Below are 16,892 nucleotides of genomic sequence, written 5' to 3' on the forward strand. Positions count from 1 at the left end.
ACCACCACCATTGTCACCACCACCACTGTCACCGCCGCCACCACCACCGCTCACTTCTCCGCCACGCAGGTCCGGCCGCTTCTCCACCGAGCACTCGTCGCGCGCCGCCTTCTACCGCCACGCCCTGTCCTCGCTGCCGTGCCGGCTCGTCACGCCGGACGCCTCCGTGTACCGCGACTCGGCTCCCCGCCTCTTCCGCCTCCTCCCCTCCTCCGGCTCCGCCGCCCCAGCGTCGCCGGGCTTTGCCGACGGCTGGGCCGCGCCGCGCTACTGCCTGACGGCGGCGGGCCAGCTGGCCGTGGCGAGGGTCCTGCGCGCCGTCGAGCTGCACTTCCCGGACGTGACGTTCTGCCCGGCGCTGCCGGCCACCGTGGCGCTGCTGGCGCACTACTCGCGCTCTGAGGCCGAGCTGTTCGCCGGCGCCGCCAGGATCCTGGCGCACGGCGGAAGGGCGGCCGACGAGGTGGGCGAGGTGGAGCTCCCGGCGGGGCGGTGGTGGTGTGACGGGCGGTCGCTTGTGCCGCTGAGTGACGCGAGTACTGCGGCTTGTGCCGTTTGCATTTCGGCCGCTTGTGTTGTGGTTATTGCAAACGTGATGCCTTACATCATCCGCACCTAGTTTACACAACAAAGGCTCGTTCCTAGCAGCGTGCTTCAGCCGCACCGAACCTCAGAAAAATAATATCCAGTGCCTACCTTGGCTCCTCCCACCCTCAACCAGTATATAGAAAAACACGGTTTTCTTGGAATTTCTCTCACTTGATACGGCAATCGTGCTGTGACGATTATCTGAAAATGAAATTTCTCTCACTTGATACAGCAATCGTGCTGTGACGGTTCCACCTGAAGACGGAAGCTTGTGTTGCCTCCGAAACGTCGTGATTTTTATTTTATTTTTATTTTACTTTTATTAATTTTAATTTTTTACCTACGTCACTTTACCGAAAAAACCTAAGAATATGAATCATTGCAGTCACGAAAGCTTCAAATCTAGAATTGTATAAAGGTGTCAGTTTTTGTACCAGTTGAAAGGGTAAAAACCTATTACTATATTTTGCCACTGGTAAAGGAGGTCTCATAGTGTAAATGCTTACCCCGAGCTCTCAATACTCTGATAGTGCGCTGTGTTTGAGTTGTACGCCTTCTGGTGTCATCTGGTCCAACACCATGTTCAAGTTCAAGTTCATTTATTAGGTATAGCCCTGTGAGCCATTCAGCTCTTGAATCGGGTGCAACCGCAACAAACAAAAAACAAAAACATGAACAAAAAACATCTTAAAGTGAATATGTGACTAAGTGCAAACAGAAAATTCAAGAAAAGACAGCAAAAATATTGCAGAAAAAACACCGTACACCAACGCTGTGTGCAAAAATCCCAGTGGGATGCAAGTCAAACAACAACAACCACAAGACAGCTTCGATTAAGGCCATCAGTCTAACTCTGTACTACAACAAACAAACATGGCTAAACCAATACACTTTTCGAAATCACCAAAATAAAGCCATGAAAGCAATGAAAAAGCAACCATAGGAACTGTGACGGAATTTTCACAATAAATGGCATAAACAACATCTACTACCAAAACCCTGCAGCCATAGCTGGCTGCATGAGTCACTCCACAACAGCAGGAGCATCAATCGGAGTATTGTAATTTTTCAATGCACCTTTAAGATCAGCACACTAAATCAAAACACAGGTCATACTTTGTAGCGATCATCCGGAGCGAAACATTTAATTTTAGGTCACTGAATAGCACTGGCAGCTAGGGGTGTACAACTCCTCTAGAGCAGTTTTGAGTGAAGATCTCATAGGTAGTGACTCAAGTTTCAATTTATTTGCAACAGCATTCCAGACCCTGGGGGCATCAATAGCAAAGGCCCTTCCTCCAGTATATGTACGGCAATAGGGAATATTAAGCTGGTAAATGAGTGTAGACCTTAGGTCAAATTTGTTCTTTGAAACAGAGACGAGATTCAGCAGGTAATCTGCAGATTTTTTTGCAAGTACATCATGAATAAATAAGATCTGGTGCACAAGCCGTCGAACATTCAGAGATGTTAAGTTTGACCCAATGTAGAGATCACAGTGGTGAGTCCTATATGGGCAGTTCAATGCAAATCTAAAGGCCGAGTGATACATTGAGTCAAGCTTCTTCAGTACAGTACTTGGGGCTGATTTATACACAATGTCACAGTAATCAAGTAGAGGCAGTACGGTAGCTTTAATCAATTCCAAACGGAACATAGGAGGGAAGCAGTGCGTGTGTCGATATAGAAAACCAATTTTAATTTTTGTCTTTTTCCCAATATAATCAATGTGATCTTCAAAATTCAGTTTTGAATCCAGGATGACCCCAAGATACTTATAGATCTTGACTTGCTCTATTTGATCATTATTTAAGGAATGTAATTGGGGGAAAATAACTTCCCGCTTTAGTCCTGGTGAGAAGCATAGCACCTTGGTTTTGGCAGGATTTAGGACTAGTTTAAGAGCAACTAGCTGATGTTGTAGTTTGTTGAAATCACTCTGGAGCTTAGCAATCACGTCATCCGGAGAGCGGCCAGCAGTAATTAGTACCGTGTCATCTGCAAAAAGATTTACCCTGGAATAATCCAGTTCAGTGCCCAAGTCATTTACATAAAGAGAGAACAAGAGGGGGCCGAGAATGGAACCCTGTGGAACCCCTTTTGTTATCTTAACACTGTTTGACCTCCAACCCTCTGTGAATACAGTTTGGGTGCGAGAAAAGAGGTAATTTTTTAACCATTTTACTGTGTTTTCGGAAAAACCGAGGCAACTTATTTTACTAAGCAGGATGTTGTGGTCTACTGTATCAAAAGCTTTGGACAAGTCAAGAAAAAGACAGGCGCAGTACTGCTTATTATCAAGGCTACTGTAAATGTGATTCAGAGAGTCTAATGCAGCAGATGTGGTGCTGTATTTTTTTCGAAACCCAGATTGTTTTAGATGTAATAGATTGTTGGCGGACAGGAAACTGCTAATTTGGTAGGTCAATAATTTTTCAAAAATTTTCATCAACGGGGACAAAATTGAGATAGGTCGGTAGTTATTTGGATCATCTTTAGGGCCCTCTTTGTGAAGTGGACGAACATAGGAATGTTTCCATTCTAGAGGAACTGATGCTTCTTTGATGGACAGGTTGAAAATATGGGCTATAGGTTTGTATATTAGGTGACCAACACTTAGTAGAGCAAAGACGGGAATACTATCTGCTCCGGTAGAGGAGGACCCTTTGAGGTAGGACAGTTGTTTCAGAACATTACTTTCGTGGATTGGCTGAAAACTAAATTCGCTTAATGTTTGGATAGGGGTGTAGGAATTTGCATGAGCAGGGGTGACTCCCAATACATTATCAAATAGGGTACCAGCTTCAGAAAAATGAAGGTTAAAATTGTCAACTATTTTTGGGGATCTGAAAAATATTCCCCATTTCGGTTAAGCTGAACGGGCAGATGATCTGTTTTGGATGCCTTTTCGATACATTTGATTGTTTTCCAGAAAATCCTGGCATTTCCATGAGATTCAAGGAGAGTGGAAGAGAAGTAGTTATTTTTTGCATGTCGTATTTTTTTGACGCATCTATTCCTTAAAATCCTGTATTCTAGCCAGTCATTGACCAAATTACTTTTCTGAGCACATGCCCAAGCCTTGTCCCTAGTTTTCATGAGCTTTGTAATCAAAGGATCAAACCATGGTGGACGGTTGCCTTTAGTTTTAAATTTAACCAACGGAGCATGTTTGTTAAGAATTTGGAGAAACGTGTACCTGAAGATCTCCCAAGCCGTAGTCAGGTTTTGAATATCACAGACCTTGTCAATATCCGAGTGAAGCACATCATTAGTAAATGCCTGAGTGCTGAAGTGTCTCATGGAGTGCTTCTCAACCAATTTAGGGGGGGCTTTGGGTCTGGCTGATGATCTCACCCCAAAAATGAAGGAGTGATCACTAAGGTTATTACCTAGAACACCAGTCAGTGCGAAATTGTGAGGGGCATTTGTCAATAGGACGTCAAGCAGAGATGACTGTCCCGGATTTTTTAGGTTGGGTCTTGTGGGGACATTTATTAATTGAAACAGGTTAAATTCATCTGCAAAATTTGTGGCCACGGCCGGCGGGTTTAGCCAATTCCAATTTAGATCACCCACTAAAACTATTTCACCTTTAGGGAGGCCCCCATGTGAGACTAGGCTCTAAGAAAAGCCGTCTCGGGTGTGGACCAATCAACTTCAAGGACCGTGCATATCATCAGAGTTGTTTCTTTTTGTTTGCATTTTGACTGCTTGTGTTGTGGTTATTGCAAACATGATGCCTTGTATAAAGGTGTCAGTTTTTGTACCAGTTGAAAGGGTAAAAACCTATTACTAAAACAAATTTTTTTTATAAACTATTTCTATTTTAGCAGGTAAGGCCCTCTTTGAGAAGTGACCTGGCCACAAATGATAGCTCAACTACGGGGCTTAGCGTGTAGAAATCTGTACCAGCCAAATACTCTAAATGCATGTTACTAAATGTGGATGGAAAAACCGGAGGACCCGGAGAAAAAATCCAGAGAGAGAGACACGCAAACTCCAAATATACAGCAGCAGGCGTCGGGGTCGGGATCGAACCCACGACCTCCTGCATACCAGGCGAGGTAGTTAACATCTCCTAGCCACCGTGATGATGATGAGAGAGAGACACGCAAACTCCAACTATACAGCAGCAGGCGTCGGGGTCGGGATCGAACCCACGACCTCCTGTATACCAGGCGAGGTCGTTAACATGTCCTAGCCACCGTGATGATGATGAGAGAGAGACACACAAACTCCAAATATACAGCAGCAGGCGTCGGGGTCGGGATCGAACCCACGACCTCCTGTATACCAGGCGAGGTTGTTGACATCTCTTAGCCACCGTGATGATGATGAGAGAGAGACACGCAAACTCCAAATATACAGCAGGCGTCGGGGTCGGGATCGAACCCACGACCTCCTGTATACCAGGCGAGGTTGTTGACATCTCTTAGCCACCGTGATGATGATGAGAGAGAGACACGCGAACTCCAAATATACAGCAGGCGTCGGGGTCGGGATCGAACCCACGACCTCCTGTACACCAGGCGAGGTAGTTAACATCTCGTTACTCTAGCACCCTTAAAGAGTAGTTTAAATAGTTTACTGATTCTGCTACTGCTGCTGCTGTTGTTGCTGTTATAGAAGCAGGCGCCACGCCTCCACCTCCTGGACCAGACGTTCCTGGGCTTCGAGGCATCCTGCATGACCTTTGGCGACCTCGCTGCCAAGTACTGCCCCAGCGCCCACCGCATCATCGTCTCCCGTGAGCAGGACGTGCTGCAGGTGGGGACCGGCCCTCACCTCAGTCTGCTTTCGACGTACACCGTGTCTCGTTCAGCAGTTCATCTCTGTGGATCATACACGATGTGGTCTGTGCGTCGGTGTGTCTTTGTTACGCTTTATTTTTCTGTGTGTGTGTGTGTTGTGAGTAGGTGTACAGCATATGCCTGTTCTGTGTGTGTGTGTTGTGAGTAGGTGTACAGCGTCTGCCTGTTCTGTGTGTGTGTGTGTGCTGTGAGTAGGTGTACAGCGTCTGCCTGTTCTGTGTGTGTGTGTGTGTTGTGAGTAGGTGTACAGCGTCTGCCTGTTCTGTGTGTGTGTGTGCTGTGAGTAGGTGTACAGCGTCTGCCTGTTCTGTGTGTGTGTGCTGTGAGTAGGTGTACAGTGTCTGCCTGTTCTGTGTGTGTGTGTGTTGTGAGTAGGTGTACAGCGTCTGCCTGTTCTGTGTGTGTGTGCTGTGAGTAGGTGTACAGCGTCTGCCTGTTCTGTGTGTGTGTGTGCTGTGAGTAGGTGTACAGCGTCTGCCTGTTCTGTGTGTGTGTGTGCGCTGTGAGTAGGTGTACAGCGTCTGCCTGTTCTGTGTGTGTGTGTGCTGTGAGTAGGTGTACAGCGTCTGCCTGTTCTGTGTGTGTGTGTGCTGTGAGTAGGTGTACAGCGTCTGCCTGTTCTGTGTGTGTGTGTTGTGAGTAGGTGTACAGCGTCTGCCTGTTCTGTGTGTGTGTGTTGTGAGTAGGTGTACAGCGTCTGCCTGTTCTGTGTGTGTGTGCTGTGAGTAGGTGTACAGCGTCTGCCTGTTCTGTGTGTGTGTGTGCTGTGAGTAGGTGTACAGCGTCTGCCTGTTCTGTGTGTGTGTGTGCGCTGTGAGTAGGTGTACAGCGTCTGCCTGTTCTGTGTGTGTGTGTGCTGTGAGTAGGTGTACAGCGTCTGCCTGTTCTGTGTGTGTGTGTTGTGAGTAGGTGTACAGCGTCTGCCTGTTCTGTGTGTGTGTGTTGTGAGTAGGTGTACAGCGTCTGCCTGTTCTGTGTGTGTGTGCTGTGAGTAGGTGTACAGCGTCTGCCTGTTCTGTGTGTGTGTGTGCTGTGAGTAGGTGTACAGCGTCTGCCTGTTCTGTGTGTGTATGTGCGCTGTGAGTAGGTGTACAGCGGCTGGCTACGCTGGCTGTTTGAGGACCTGCCCTTTGAGTTTGCCGTGCGCGTGTTCGACTGCTTCCTGCTGGAGGGACACAAGGTGCTCTACCGCGCGGCGCTCGCTCTCCTCAAGCTGTTCAAAAGCAGCGTGAAGAAACGGGCGCTCACAAACAGCCCCGGCCCCACCAGCCAGGACGGTGTGGCCCGACTTTCGTTAACACCACATCTCATCATCGAGTCTCAACACCCACTCCGAGTCTCAACACCCACGCTGAGTCTCAACACCCACGCTGAGTCTAAAGTCTAAACACCTACGCCGAGTCTAAACACAATTACAATATGATGATTGGTTATTTACCCTTCTATCTGGCAACAAAACTGACACCTTTTTTTACAAGGAGTCATGTTTGCATAGACCGCAATACCTGCAGTCATAATGCAAGCAAAAAACACAACTCTGATAATGATATGCACTGTCCTTGAAGTTGATTGGTCCACACCCGAGACAGCTTTCCTTAGAGCCTAGTCTCACATGGTGTTGGACCAGATGACGCCAAAAGGCGCACAACTCAAAGACAATGCACCATCAGAGTATGAGAGCTCGGGGTAAGCATTTGCACCATTGGAACCCGTCCGCCTAAAATCGTCACCCTGCTGCTGCCGCTGCTCTATGTGAGACCGGGAGCCAGAGCAGAGCCTCACCATTCTGGCGAATTGCCCGATGATGCTGGATGCAATTGCCAGCGAACGTCGTACTACAAAAATTGTAAATGTTGTGGTTTCACGCTTCAACACACCGGTGTGGGGCTAAAGCAGTGAACTATTTTGTCTTTTGTCAACGTGACACTTTTTTTGCTGATTGGCCGTGTCGGGTGGTGGAGGGTTACGACACATTTGTAAATAACTCGATCTCACCCAATCACGTTGATTATGAATCGACACCCACGGCGAGTCTAAAGTCTAAACACCCACGCCGAGCCGTGCGCCGTGCTGGCCTTCATCGGTGCCGGATAACAGCACTTGTCCCTAAAGTCTGTGGAGGCTCTCTGGGGGATCTTTGTGTATAGCTCTGTCAGTGTTGGTGTGCGGTGCTTTTTCTGCAATATTTTGCCGTCTTTTCTTGGATTTTCTGTTTGCACTCGGTCACATATTCACTTTAAGATGTTTTCTTGTTCATGTTTTTGTTTTTTGTTTGTTGCGGTTGCACCCGATTCAAGAGCCGAATGGCTCACAGGGCTATACCTAATACATAAACTTGTCTCTGTCTCTCTGCAATCTCTGTCTCGTTCTGTGTCTCTGTCCCTCTGTCTCTCTGTGTCTCTCTGTCCCTCTGTGTCTCTGTCCCTCTGTCTCTCTGTGTCTCTCTCTGTCTGTCCCTCTGCGTGCAGGAGTGTGTGGCGAGATCCGGTCGTTTGCCCGCTCGCTCTCTCTGCACGTGTCCCCCACGCGGCTGTTGGACCGCGGCTTCCGCGTGCGTCTGCTGTCGCGCCGGGAGATCTCCCTGCTGCGGCTGGCCAACGAGAGCGCCCTGCAGGCGGCAGGGATCTCGCGCGTGCAGCGCAGGTGCTCACACGCACATACACATACACGCACGCACACGCACGCACACGCACGCACACACATACACGTACGCACAGACACGCACGCACACGCACGCACACTCACGCGCGCACACACACGCACGCACATACACACACGCGCGCACGCACGCACGCGGACGCACACACATACACGTACGCACACACACGCACACACGTACGTACACACATGCACACACACACATACCCACACACGCACACACACGCACACACACGCACACACATACACACACGCACGCATACACGCATACACACGCATACACACGCACATACACACGCGCAGACACGCACACACACAATCATACACGCACACACACAATCATACACACACACGCACGCACACATACGCACACACACACATACACACGCGCACGCACACATACACACGCGCACGCACACAAACACACATACACACGCGCACGTACACACGCGCACGCACGTGCACGCACGTGCACGCACACGCACACACGCATACACGCGCACGCACGCATACACACACGCATACACACGCACACACGTACACACGCGCACACGCTCTCACGCAACAGCCGCCACCCGCCACTGAGTGGCGGTGACGTCACCACGGCGCTCGTGCCAGGCCAGGTGCACTCCGAGGCTGTAGCGTGAAGTGTCAAAGGCTCGCTGGCAGGAGGTCACGGGACACACCCGGGTGCCGTGGGTTGACTGGCAGAGGCATCATCACCTGTGCACCCTACTGTGCCAACACGCACTTGCCCGTATACACTGGTACCTCGGTATACGTCGTTAATTTGTTCCAGGAGGGGTAGTAGGACTTATACCGAAAATGACGGACAGCAAACGCATTTTTCCCATAAGAAATAAATTGAAAGGAAATAATCCGTTCTAGAGTATAAGAAATGATATTTTATATGGCATATTATACATTAATGGGGTTGTATGAAATAATGTAGACACTACTTATTATTAGAATGCATGCATAAATTATAATAAATGCAAACATTAATTAAAATAAATTGAAATAAAAGTCAAATTTAACGTCGCTTTACCTTGCTGAGAGGATCTTCTTGGTTCTTTCGGTAAAAATAAAACATAATAAAATATATTATTTTATAAAGTTTTATTTTTATTATTTTATTATTTCCATTCTACGTGACTTTAATATTTTACAATGTTTTATTTTTATTATTTTATTATTTCCCTTCTACGTGACTTTACCGAATGAACCAAGAAGATGAATCCCTGCAGTCACGAAAGCTTTAAATCTAAATTTGCCGAGAGGAGTTTATAGCCTATGAGGATGGTGGTGAGGAAGAGGAGGAGGAGGTATTTTTTGGAAGGAGAGTCCCCTTCCATTAAGACTTCAGGAAGCTGAAATCCTGGGCTTTTTTCTCTTTTCTGTCTTTTTATTCTTGACATGGACCTGGTTGAGGCTCATCATCATCATTTCTATTATACAAATTATAAATAATAATTTTACAGCCCTTTGTCAGTCCATTGCTGAATGAGGATGCCTACATGCCCTATCAGTTATCGGGGTTGTTTGATCATACTTCACCATGCCGGTCAATGTTGTTTGGTGAAGGGGGGGGGCATAGAGGCAAGGGAGTATAGCACAACAGTGGATCTTGTTGCATTGTACCGCTCAGAGCCAACGTTGCCTTACCGCTACCAACCTTGCGGCCCCGCAGCCTATAACGCCTGGTGAGCATGGTGGTCGCACATCCGAGCACCGCACAGGTTCATTCTCTGCTTAGCGTCCGAGGTCCGACGCGTTCGAACACATTGACCTCTGAACTGGTCGTAGAGTCGTGTGCGTGTGTGTCGTGCACTCTACACTTTGCGTGCAGTCGTAGAGTCGTGTGTGTCGTGTGCTCTGTACACTTTGTGTGCAGTCGTAGAGTCGTGTGTGTCGTGTGCTCTGTACACTTTGCGTGCAGTCGTAGAGTCGTGTGTGTCGTGTGCTCTGTACACTTTGTGTGCAGTCGTAGAGTCGTGTGTGTCGTGCGCTCTGTACACTTTGTGTGCAGTCGTAGAGTCGTGTGTGTCGTGTGCTCTACACTTTGCGTGCAGTCGTAGAGTCGTGTGTGTCGTGTGCTCTGTACACTTTATGTGCAGTCGTAGAGTCGTGTGTGTCGTGCGCTCTGTACACTTTGCGTGCAGTCGTAGAGTCGTGTGTGTCGTGCGCTCTACACTTTGCGTGCAGTCGTAGAGTCGTGTGTATCGTGCGCTCTACACTTTGCGTGCAGTCGTAGAGTCGTGTGTGTCGTGTGTTCTGTACACTTTGTGTGCAGTCGTAGAGTCGTGTGTGTCGTGTGCTCTGTACACTTTGTGTGCAGTCGTAGAGTCGTGTGTGTCGTGCGTTCTGTACACTTTGTGTGCAGTCGTAGAGTCGTGTGTGTCGTGTGCTCTGTACACTTTGTGTGCAGTCGTAGAGTCGTGTGTATCGTGCGCTCTACACTTTGCGTGCAGTCGTAGAGTCGTGTGTGTCGTGTGCTCTGTACACTTTGTGTGCAGTCGTAGAGTCGTGTGTATCGTGCGCTCTACACTTTGCGTGCAGTCGTAGAGTCGTGTGTGTCGTGTGCTCTGTACACTTTGTGTGCAGTCGTAGAGTCGTGTGTATCGTGCGCTCTACACTTTGCGTGCAGTTCGGCTTCGACGAATGAATCTCTTGTCTTCTCGACTGTTGTCTTTCCCTCTGCGCAACCGACTGCTTTTCTCCCGATCTTTACAAGCCCTCACAAGCAAAAGTAAGATTTCTGTTCGTTCGGAGTTTCCGATGATTTGCAATCCTGCGTTGTTGGTACTGCCGCTACTAAGTTTGAGCGTCGGACTGCCACCACTGCTGCTGTTACACTGGTCAACACACTTTTTCTGGCGTAAGGTATTCCAACGGTTTTAAGGTAATTTTGGGGTGCTGATTCCAAATCTGGCATCAGTTTTTGTCTATCACATCAGGTTTTTGAGATATCAAATATTGCATTTTCAATAAAAACTGCAGAAGAAAAATATTAAATAAATGTGGATATCTACATAAAATGACATTGTAAACACACTATCCTAAAAATACAGCACCATATTTTAACACTAAAGCAGTCACTGACTCGCAACAACTTGCAATCATAAGTGACAGAGTTAATTTCGGGTAAAATCAATGAAAATGGGGTATGCCGATAGCATAAAAATTAACCCGTAAAAACAAAGTTTTTCATTATAAATCCTTTATATGCGTGGTGGCTAGAGTCCTCTCGTCCTCTGGCTTGAGATGGCTGCCACCTATGGGTCAGATGAATGGTTTGCACCATTAAGCAATTGGTAATTAAATATAATTTCTTTTTTCACGAAAATAAATTGTCACGCACAACGAGTCTGTGTGCAAAATGTCAGCTCGATTGGATCACGGGAAGTGGGTTAAAAAACGACCGAAAGATTTGCACGGTCGTAAGCAAGCAAGCAAGCGAACTTAATATAAAGGATTTAAAAATTTGATGTGTTAGAGCAAATCTGAGATCAGATTTGGAATCGGCACCCTGAAATTAGTCTAGAACAGCTGCAAAAGTCCAGGCCAGAAAAAAATGTTTTTTTTGTTGTTGACCAGTGGTTATCGCTGCAATTGCTGCTGCTGACTTTCTTATTGAAACTACGGCCGCTGACACTGATGTTACGCCTGCTACAATTCCTCTCTGCTACTGTTCCTGACTCGTTGTGGCTGGAACTAACCTCGTCTTGACTAGCGCTGCAACCTTTGCTGCTCTTGGTACTGAAGCTCGCACTAACACTGCTACGTACGGCGACTGTTACTTCCGCTACCGACACTGCCACTGTTTTATTGTCACTGCTAGTAATGAAAAATACCTTAACAGCAAGAAAACATCTAAAAAATTAACCCGTAAAAACTAAGTTTTTCACTATAAATCCTTTATATGCGTGGCGGCTAGAGTCCTCTCGTCCTCTGGCTTGAGTTGGCTGCCACCTTTGGGTCAGATGAATGGCTGCCACCATTAAGCAATTGGTAATTAAATATAATTTATTTTTTCCTAAAAAGTGTAAAATTTTGGAATTTTTTTTCACGAAAATTAATTGTCACGCACAACGAGTCTGTGTGCAAAATGTCAGCTCGATTGGATCACGGGAAGTGGGTTAAAAAACGACCGAAAGATTTGCACGGCCGCAAGCAAGCAAGCAAGTGAACTTAATATAAAGGATTTAAAAACAGGTGAGTTTTACACGTTGCTTTTCGCGACCAATACTATCTGTAATATCTAAGTGTGTCGTTAAACCCGCCACCACTCCACACGGCCAATTCGTGAGGTTTGTCACGTTAACAGAATGTGACAATTCGTTACGAGTACAGCACTAGTGTATAGTGTAGTGTGTAGTATTATAGTGTAGTGTATAGTATTATAGTGTAGTGTATAGTATTATAGTGTAGTGTATAGTATAGTGTAGTGTATAGCAGAGGTGTGGACTCGAGTCATGTGACTTGGACTCGAGTCAGACTCGAGTCATGAATTTGATGACTTCAGACTCGACTTGGACTTGCATAACAATGACTTTGTCCCACCTCTGAGGTGTGGACTCGAGTCATGTGACTTGGACTCGAGTCAGACTCGAGTCATGAATTTGATGACTTCAGACTCGACTTGGACTTGCATAACAATGACTTTGTCCCACCTCTGGTGTATAGTATTATAGTGTAGTGTATAGTATTATAGTGTAGTGTATAGTATAGTGTAGTGTATAGTGTAGTGTATAGTGCAGTGTATAGTATAGTGTAGTGTATAGTATAGTAGTGTATAGTGTAGTGTTGTGTATATTGTAGTGTATAGTGTAGTGTATAGTGTAGTGTGTAGTGTAGTGTGTAGTGTATAGTAGTGTAGTGTATAGTAGTATAGTGTATAGTAATTATGGAGCTTTCGTGACTGCAGGAATTATTCTTTGGTTCTTTCGGTTAAGTCACGTCTAAAGATAAAATAATAAATTAAAATAAAAGCATATTACGGCGTTTCGATTGCAACACAAGCAATCATCATCAGGTAAAAAAGAAAGAAAAAGCAACAAAAATCTAACTAGAAAACTATAGACAGACATACAAGCAGACAGACATCACAAGGACACACAGAGAGAGGACACATATCGGCACAAAGACAGGGGTCGTTTCTGTGACGGTCCCTTAAATATAGAGAGGGGGCAAGGACGGAGAGAGGGAGGGGGCAGAGAAAATTAGCCGTCCTTGCCCCCTCTCTATATTTAAGGGACCGTCACAGAAACGACCCCTGTCTTTGTGCCGATGTGTCCTCTCTCTGTGTGTCCTTGTGATGTCTGTCTGCTTGTATGTCTGTCTATAGTTTTCTAGTTAGATTTTTGTTGCTTTTTATTTCTTTTTTACCTGATGATGATTGCTTGTGTTGCAATCGAAACGTCGTAATATGCTTTTATTTTAATTTATTATTTTATCTTTAGACGTGACTTAACCGAAAGAACCAAAGAATAGTGTATAGTAGTGTAGTGTATAGTAGTGTAGTGTATAGTATAGTAGTGTGTAGTGTATAGTGTAGTGTGTAGTGCAGTGTATAGTATGTATAGTGTAGTGTATAGTGCAGTGTATAGTGTAGTGTATAGTGTGTATAGTGCAGTGTATAGTGTGTATAGTGCAGTGTATAGTGCAGTGTATAGTGCAGTGTATAGTGTAGTGTATAGTGTGTATAGTGCAGTGTATAGTGTGTATAGTGCAGTGTATAGTGTGTATAGTGCAGTGTATAGTGCAGTGTATAGTGTAGTATACTAGTACAGCACACCGGTGTGTTGGAAAGCAAATCCACAACGTTTACGATTTGAGTATCATGACGTTTCGCTGGTGATTACGCAAGCCTACCACCTATTAAACCGACTGCCGATGCCGCCGCCTGCTGCTGATGCACCATCGCTTGTGTTGCCGTGACGTTCCAACCCCGTGGCTGCCCCATTCACTGCACACCTGTGCGTGTAACAAAAGCGCTTCGTAGCTCTTCTGATTCCAACGATTCTGATCGATTTGCGATGCCGCCCGCAGGCGGAGCGTGCAGCTCTCCGTGGACCTGAGCGCGGTGCACTCGGACGTGGTGTCCGCCCAGCAGATGCACGCCGTGTGGTCGTGGATCCCGGAGAGATTCACGCTGACGCGCCCGCTGCTGCTGTTCACCACGGCGGAGCACGGGTACAGCCTCAGCAGGTCGGTGGGGCCGGCTCCGCCACGACGCTTCTGAAAGTGAATCGCTCTGCTGGGCTTTACCCGATGCGATGTAAAGCAAAAAGTGGATTTGCGTTCAGAGAATTGTTTACATATTCTGAGGTTTTTTCGGTAAAGTCACGTAGGTAAAAAATTAAAATTAATAAAAGAAAAATAAAATAAAAATCACGACGTTTCGGAGGCAACACAAGCCTCCGTCTTCAGGTGGAACCGTCACAGCCACGACAGCTGTATCAAGTAAATGAGAGATTACAAGAGCTACCACTCCGTATATATAATGGTTGAAGAGGGAAAGGGCCAAGTACGGCACACTTTTTATTAATATGGTAAGGTGTTTCTTGTATTGGTTGTTGTTACGTGTTGACGCTGTACCCCGACTGGACATCCGGATTCCTCCTGCAGTATGAGATAGGCATTCTGGTTCTGTCCATGATCAAGGTTTTTGGGTGAGATCGCGTCGGTATGAATGTGTCGTAACCCTCCACCGCCCGACTCGTGATGCTGGATGTAATTACCAGCGAAACGCCGTGCTACTCAGAAGATCGTTGTGGATTTATTCTCCAACACACCGGTGGGCTGAAGTGGTAACTAATAGGCCGTGTCGGGTGTTGGAGGGGTTACGACACATTTATACCGACGCGATCTCACCCACAAACCTTTATAATGAATATAATTGGTCGCGAAAGCCTGCTACGTGTCAAGCTGATTCTGATTCTGTGGTCACGTGAACGTAGACACGGCAAGATTATACTGGTAGGAACCTCCTGGTTACACCAGCCCACAGGAGATTATTGTGTCCGTCCGTCCATGCAGGGAGGGGCTGGGTGGGGAGGGGAGGGTGGGGAGGGGCTGGGTGGGGAGGGTGGGGCTGGGTGGGGAGGGGCTGGGTGGGGAGGGTGGGGAGGGGCTGGGTGGGGAGGAGATGGTGGGGAAGGGCTGGGTGGGGAGGTTGGGGAGGGGCTGGGTGGGGAGTGTGGGGAGGGGCTGGGTGGGGAGTGTGGGGAGGGGCTGGGTGGGGAGGGGCTGGGTGGGGAGGGTGGGGACAGGCTGGGTGGGGAGGGTGGGGAGGGGCTGGGTGGGGAGGGTGGGGAGGGGCTGGGTGGGGAGGGGCTGGGTGGGGAGGGGCTGGGTGGGGAGGGGCTGGGTGGGGAGGGTGGGGAGGGGCTGGGTAGGGAGGGGCTGGGTGGGGGGTGGGAGGGAGGGGTGGGGCTGGGTGGGGAGGGGCTGGTCACCCCGTGGTGCCCTTATAAAACTCAACGTTTAACCTACTCACGCCGGCTTGTGCCCGCCCTCAATCGGGCATATTTGCGGAATACACCACGCCGCCGTTGACCCTGCAGGCCATTGACTGAGCAACCCAACGTTCCTACCAGCTCCCTCTACAGGACAATGTGTTCCCTATCCCCTCACCCCCAATCCTCTATAGACTTTGACCGTCACGGCAACTCTGGTCATTGTCGCAGCAGCAGCAGCAGCAGAAGTTTTTGGCTTTGCCATCGAACAAGGACACCGGTCACCGCATTGTTGCGGCGCTTGCGGATGCGCTTCTGCGACCGTCTGGAACGTTCTTCCCTTCCGATGTTGCGAAGCCATTAGAGCCGTGCGCTTTTAAATCATCATCCAGATTGACAAACTCATCTCTTTAGAACTCCTTTTTGTGTTTAGCTTGTTGTCCTTACCCCGCGCCTCCGATTCGCACGGTTGGCTACGTGCGGTGCGAAAGACGTTCTACAGACAGACATTAAGAGGCTGTTGGGGCAAGTGTCGTTAGCGAGCATCTAATGCACACAAGGGGGTGGGTGTGTAGCCAGCACCACACCCAGCCGCATTTGTCTCCCAGGTGGTGGTGGTGGTGGTGGAGGGGGGGGGTAAATGTGTTCATGCTCTTCTTGGTTCTTTCGGTAAAGTCACGTAGAAGGGAAATAATAAAATAATAAAAATAAAACATAATAAAATAATTCTCACGACGTTTCGGCCACAACGCAAGCCGGCTACTTGCGTTGTGGCCGAAACGTCGTTAGAATGATTTTATTTTATTACTTCCCTTCTACGTGACTTTACCGAAAGAACCAAGAAGATGAATCCCTGCAGTCACGAAAGCTTTAAATCGAAATGTATTCATACTCTTTGGTTCTTTCGGTAAAGTCACGTAGGTAAAAAATACAATTAATTAAAAATGAAAAGAACTTTATTTAATACAATCACGACGTTTTGGAAGCAACACAAGCATCCGTCATCAGGTGTTGACTGCTCCAGCAAAATTACTGTTGCTTCCGAAACGTCGTGATTTGATTTAATTGAGTTGTTTTCATTTTTAATTTATTTTATTTTTTTGACCCATGTGACTTTACGGAAAATATCCAAAGAGTATGGATCCTTGCAGTCACGAAAACTTCAAATCTAGAATAAATGTTTTCATTTAAATATCAATGGATCACCACTACCTTTTAAGTTATTCATGGGGTAATCGACACACACACACACAATGTGTCTTTGCCGTGCGCAGGTTCTACACGCACTGCGATGGACACGAGCCGACCGTTCTACTCATCAAGACGACGGACGGCGAGGTCTGTTTGTGATCCGTGGTGCTCGCCGCCACCA

General features: G+C 47.4%; 1 protein-coding gene across 3 annotated transcripts in view; it reads left to right on the forward strand.

Moving 5' to 3' along the window:
• TBC1D24 (TBC1 domain family member 24) overlaps positions 1–16,892 on the forward strand; it is a 43,506-nt gene that overhangs the window by 13,320 nt on the left and 13,294 nt on the right. For 2 of the 3 annotated variants that reach the window (XR_009757112.1, XM_061577108.1), the window contains exons 3-9: positions 70–463; positions 5,218–5,358; positions 6,490–6,679; positions 7,871–8,045; positions 10,795–10,809; positions 14,112–14,270; positions 16,795–16,858. Coding sequence is in view for 2 of the 3 variants with exons in the window: in XM_061577108.1 (XP_061433092.1) it covers positions 70–463; positions 5,218–5,358; positions 6,490–6,679; positions 7,871–8,045; positions 10,795–10,809; positions 14,112–14,270; positions 16,795–16,858 (1,138 nt within the window). In the remaining variant the exon portion in view is untranslated. The remainder of the gene's footprint in view (positions 1–69; positions 464–5,217; positions 5,359–6,489; positions 6,680–7,870; positions 8,046–10,794; positions 10,810–14,111; positions 14,271–16,794; positions 16,859–16,892) is intronic. The other variant, XM_061577109.1, reaches the window with a different exon arrangement.

This window comes from Lethenteron reissneri, chromosome 63, assembly GCF_015708825.2.
Source record: "Lethenteron reissneri isolate LAM-NWPU_2019-01 chromosome 63, ASM1570882v1, whole genome shotgun sequence".
NCBI classification, from domain to species: Eukaryota; Metazoa; Chordata; class Hyperoartia; order Petromyzontiformes; family Petromyzontidae; genus Lethenteron; species Lethenteron reissneri.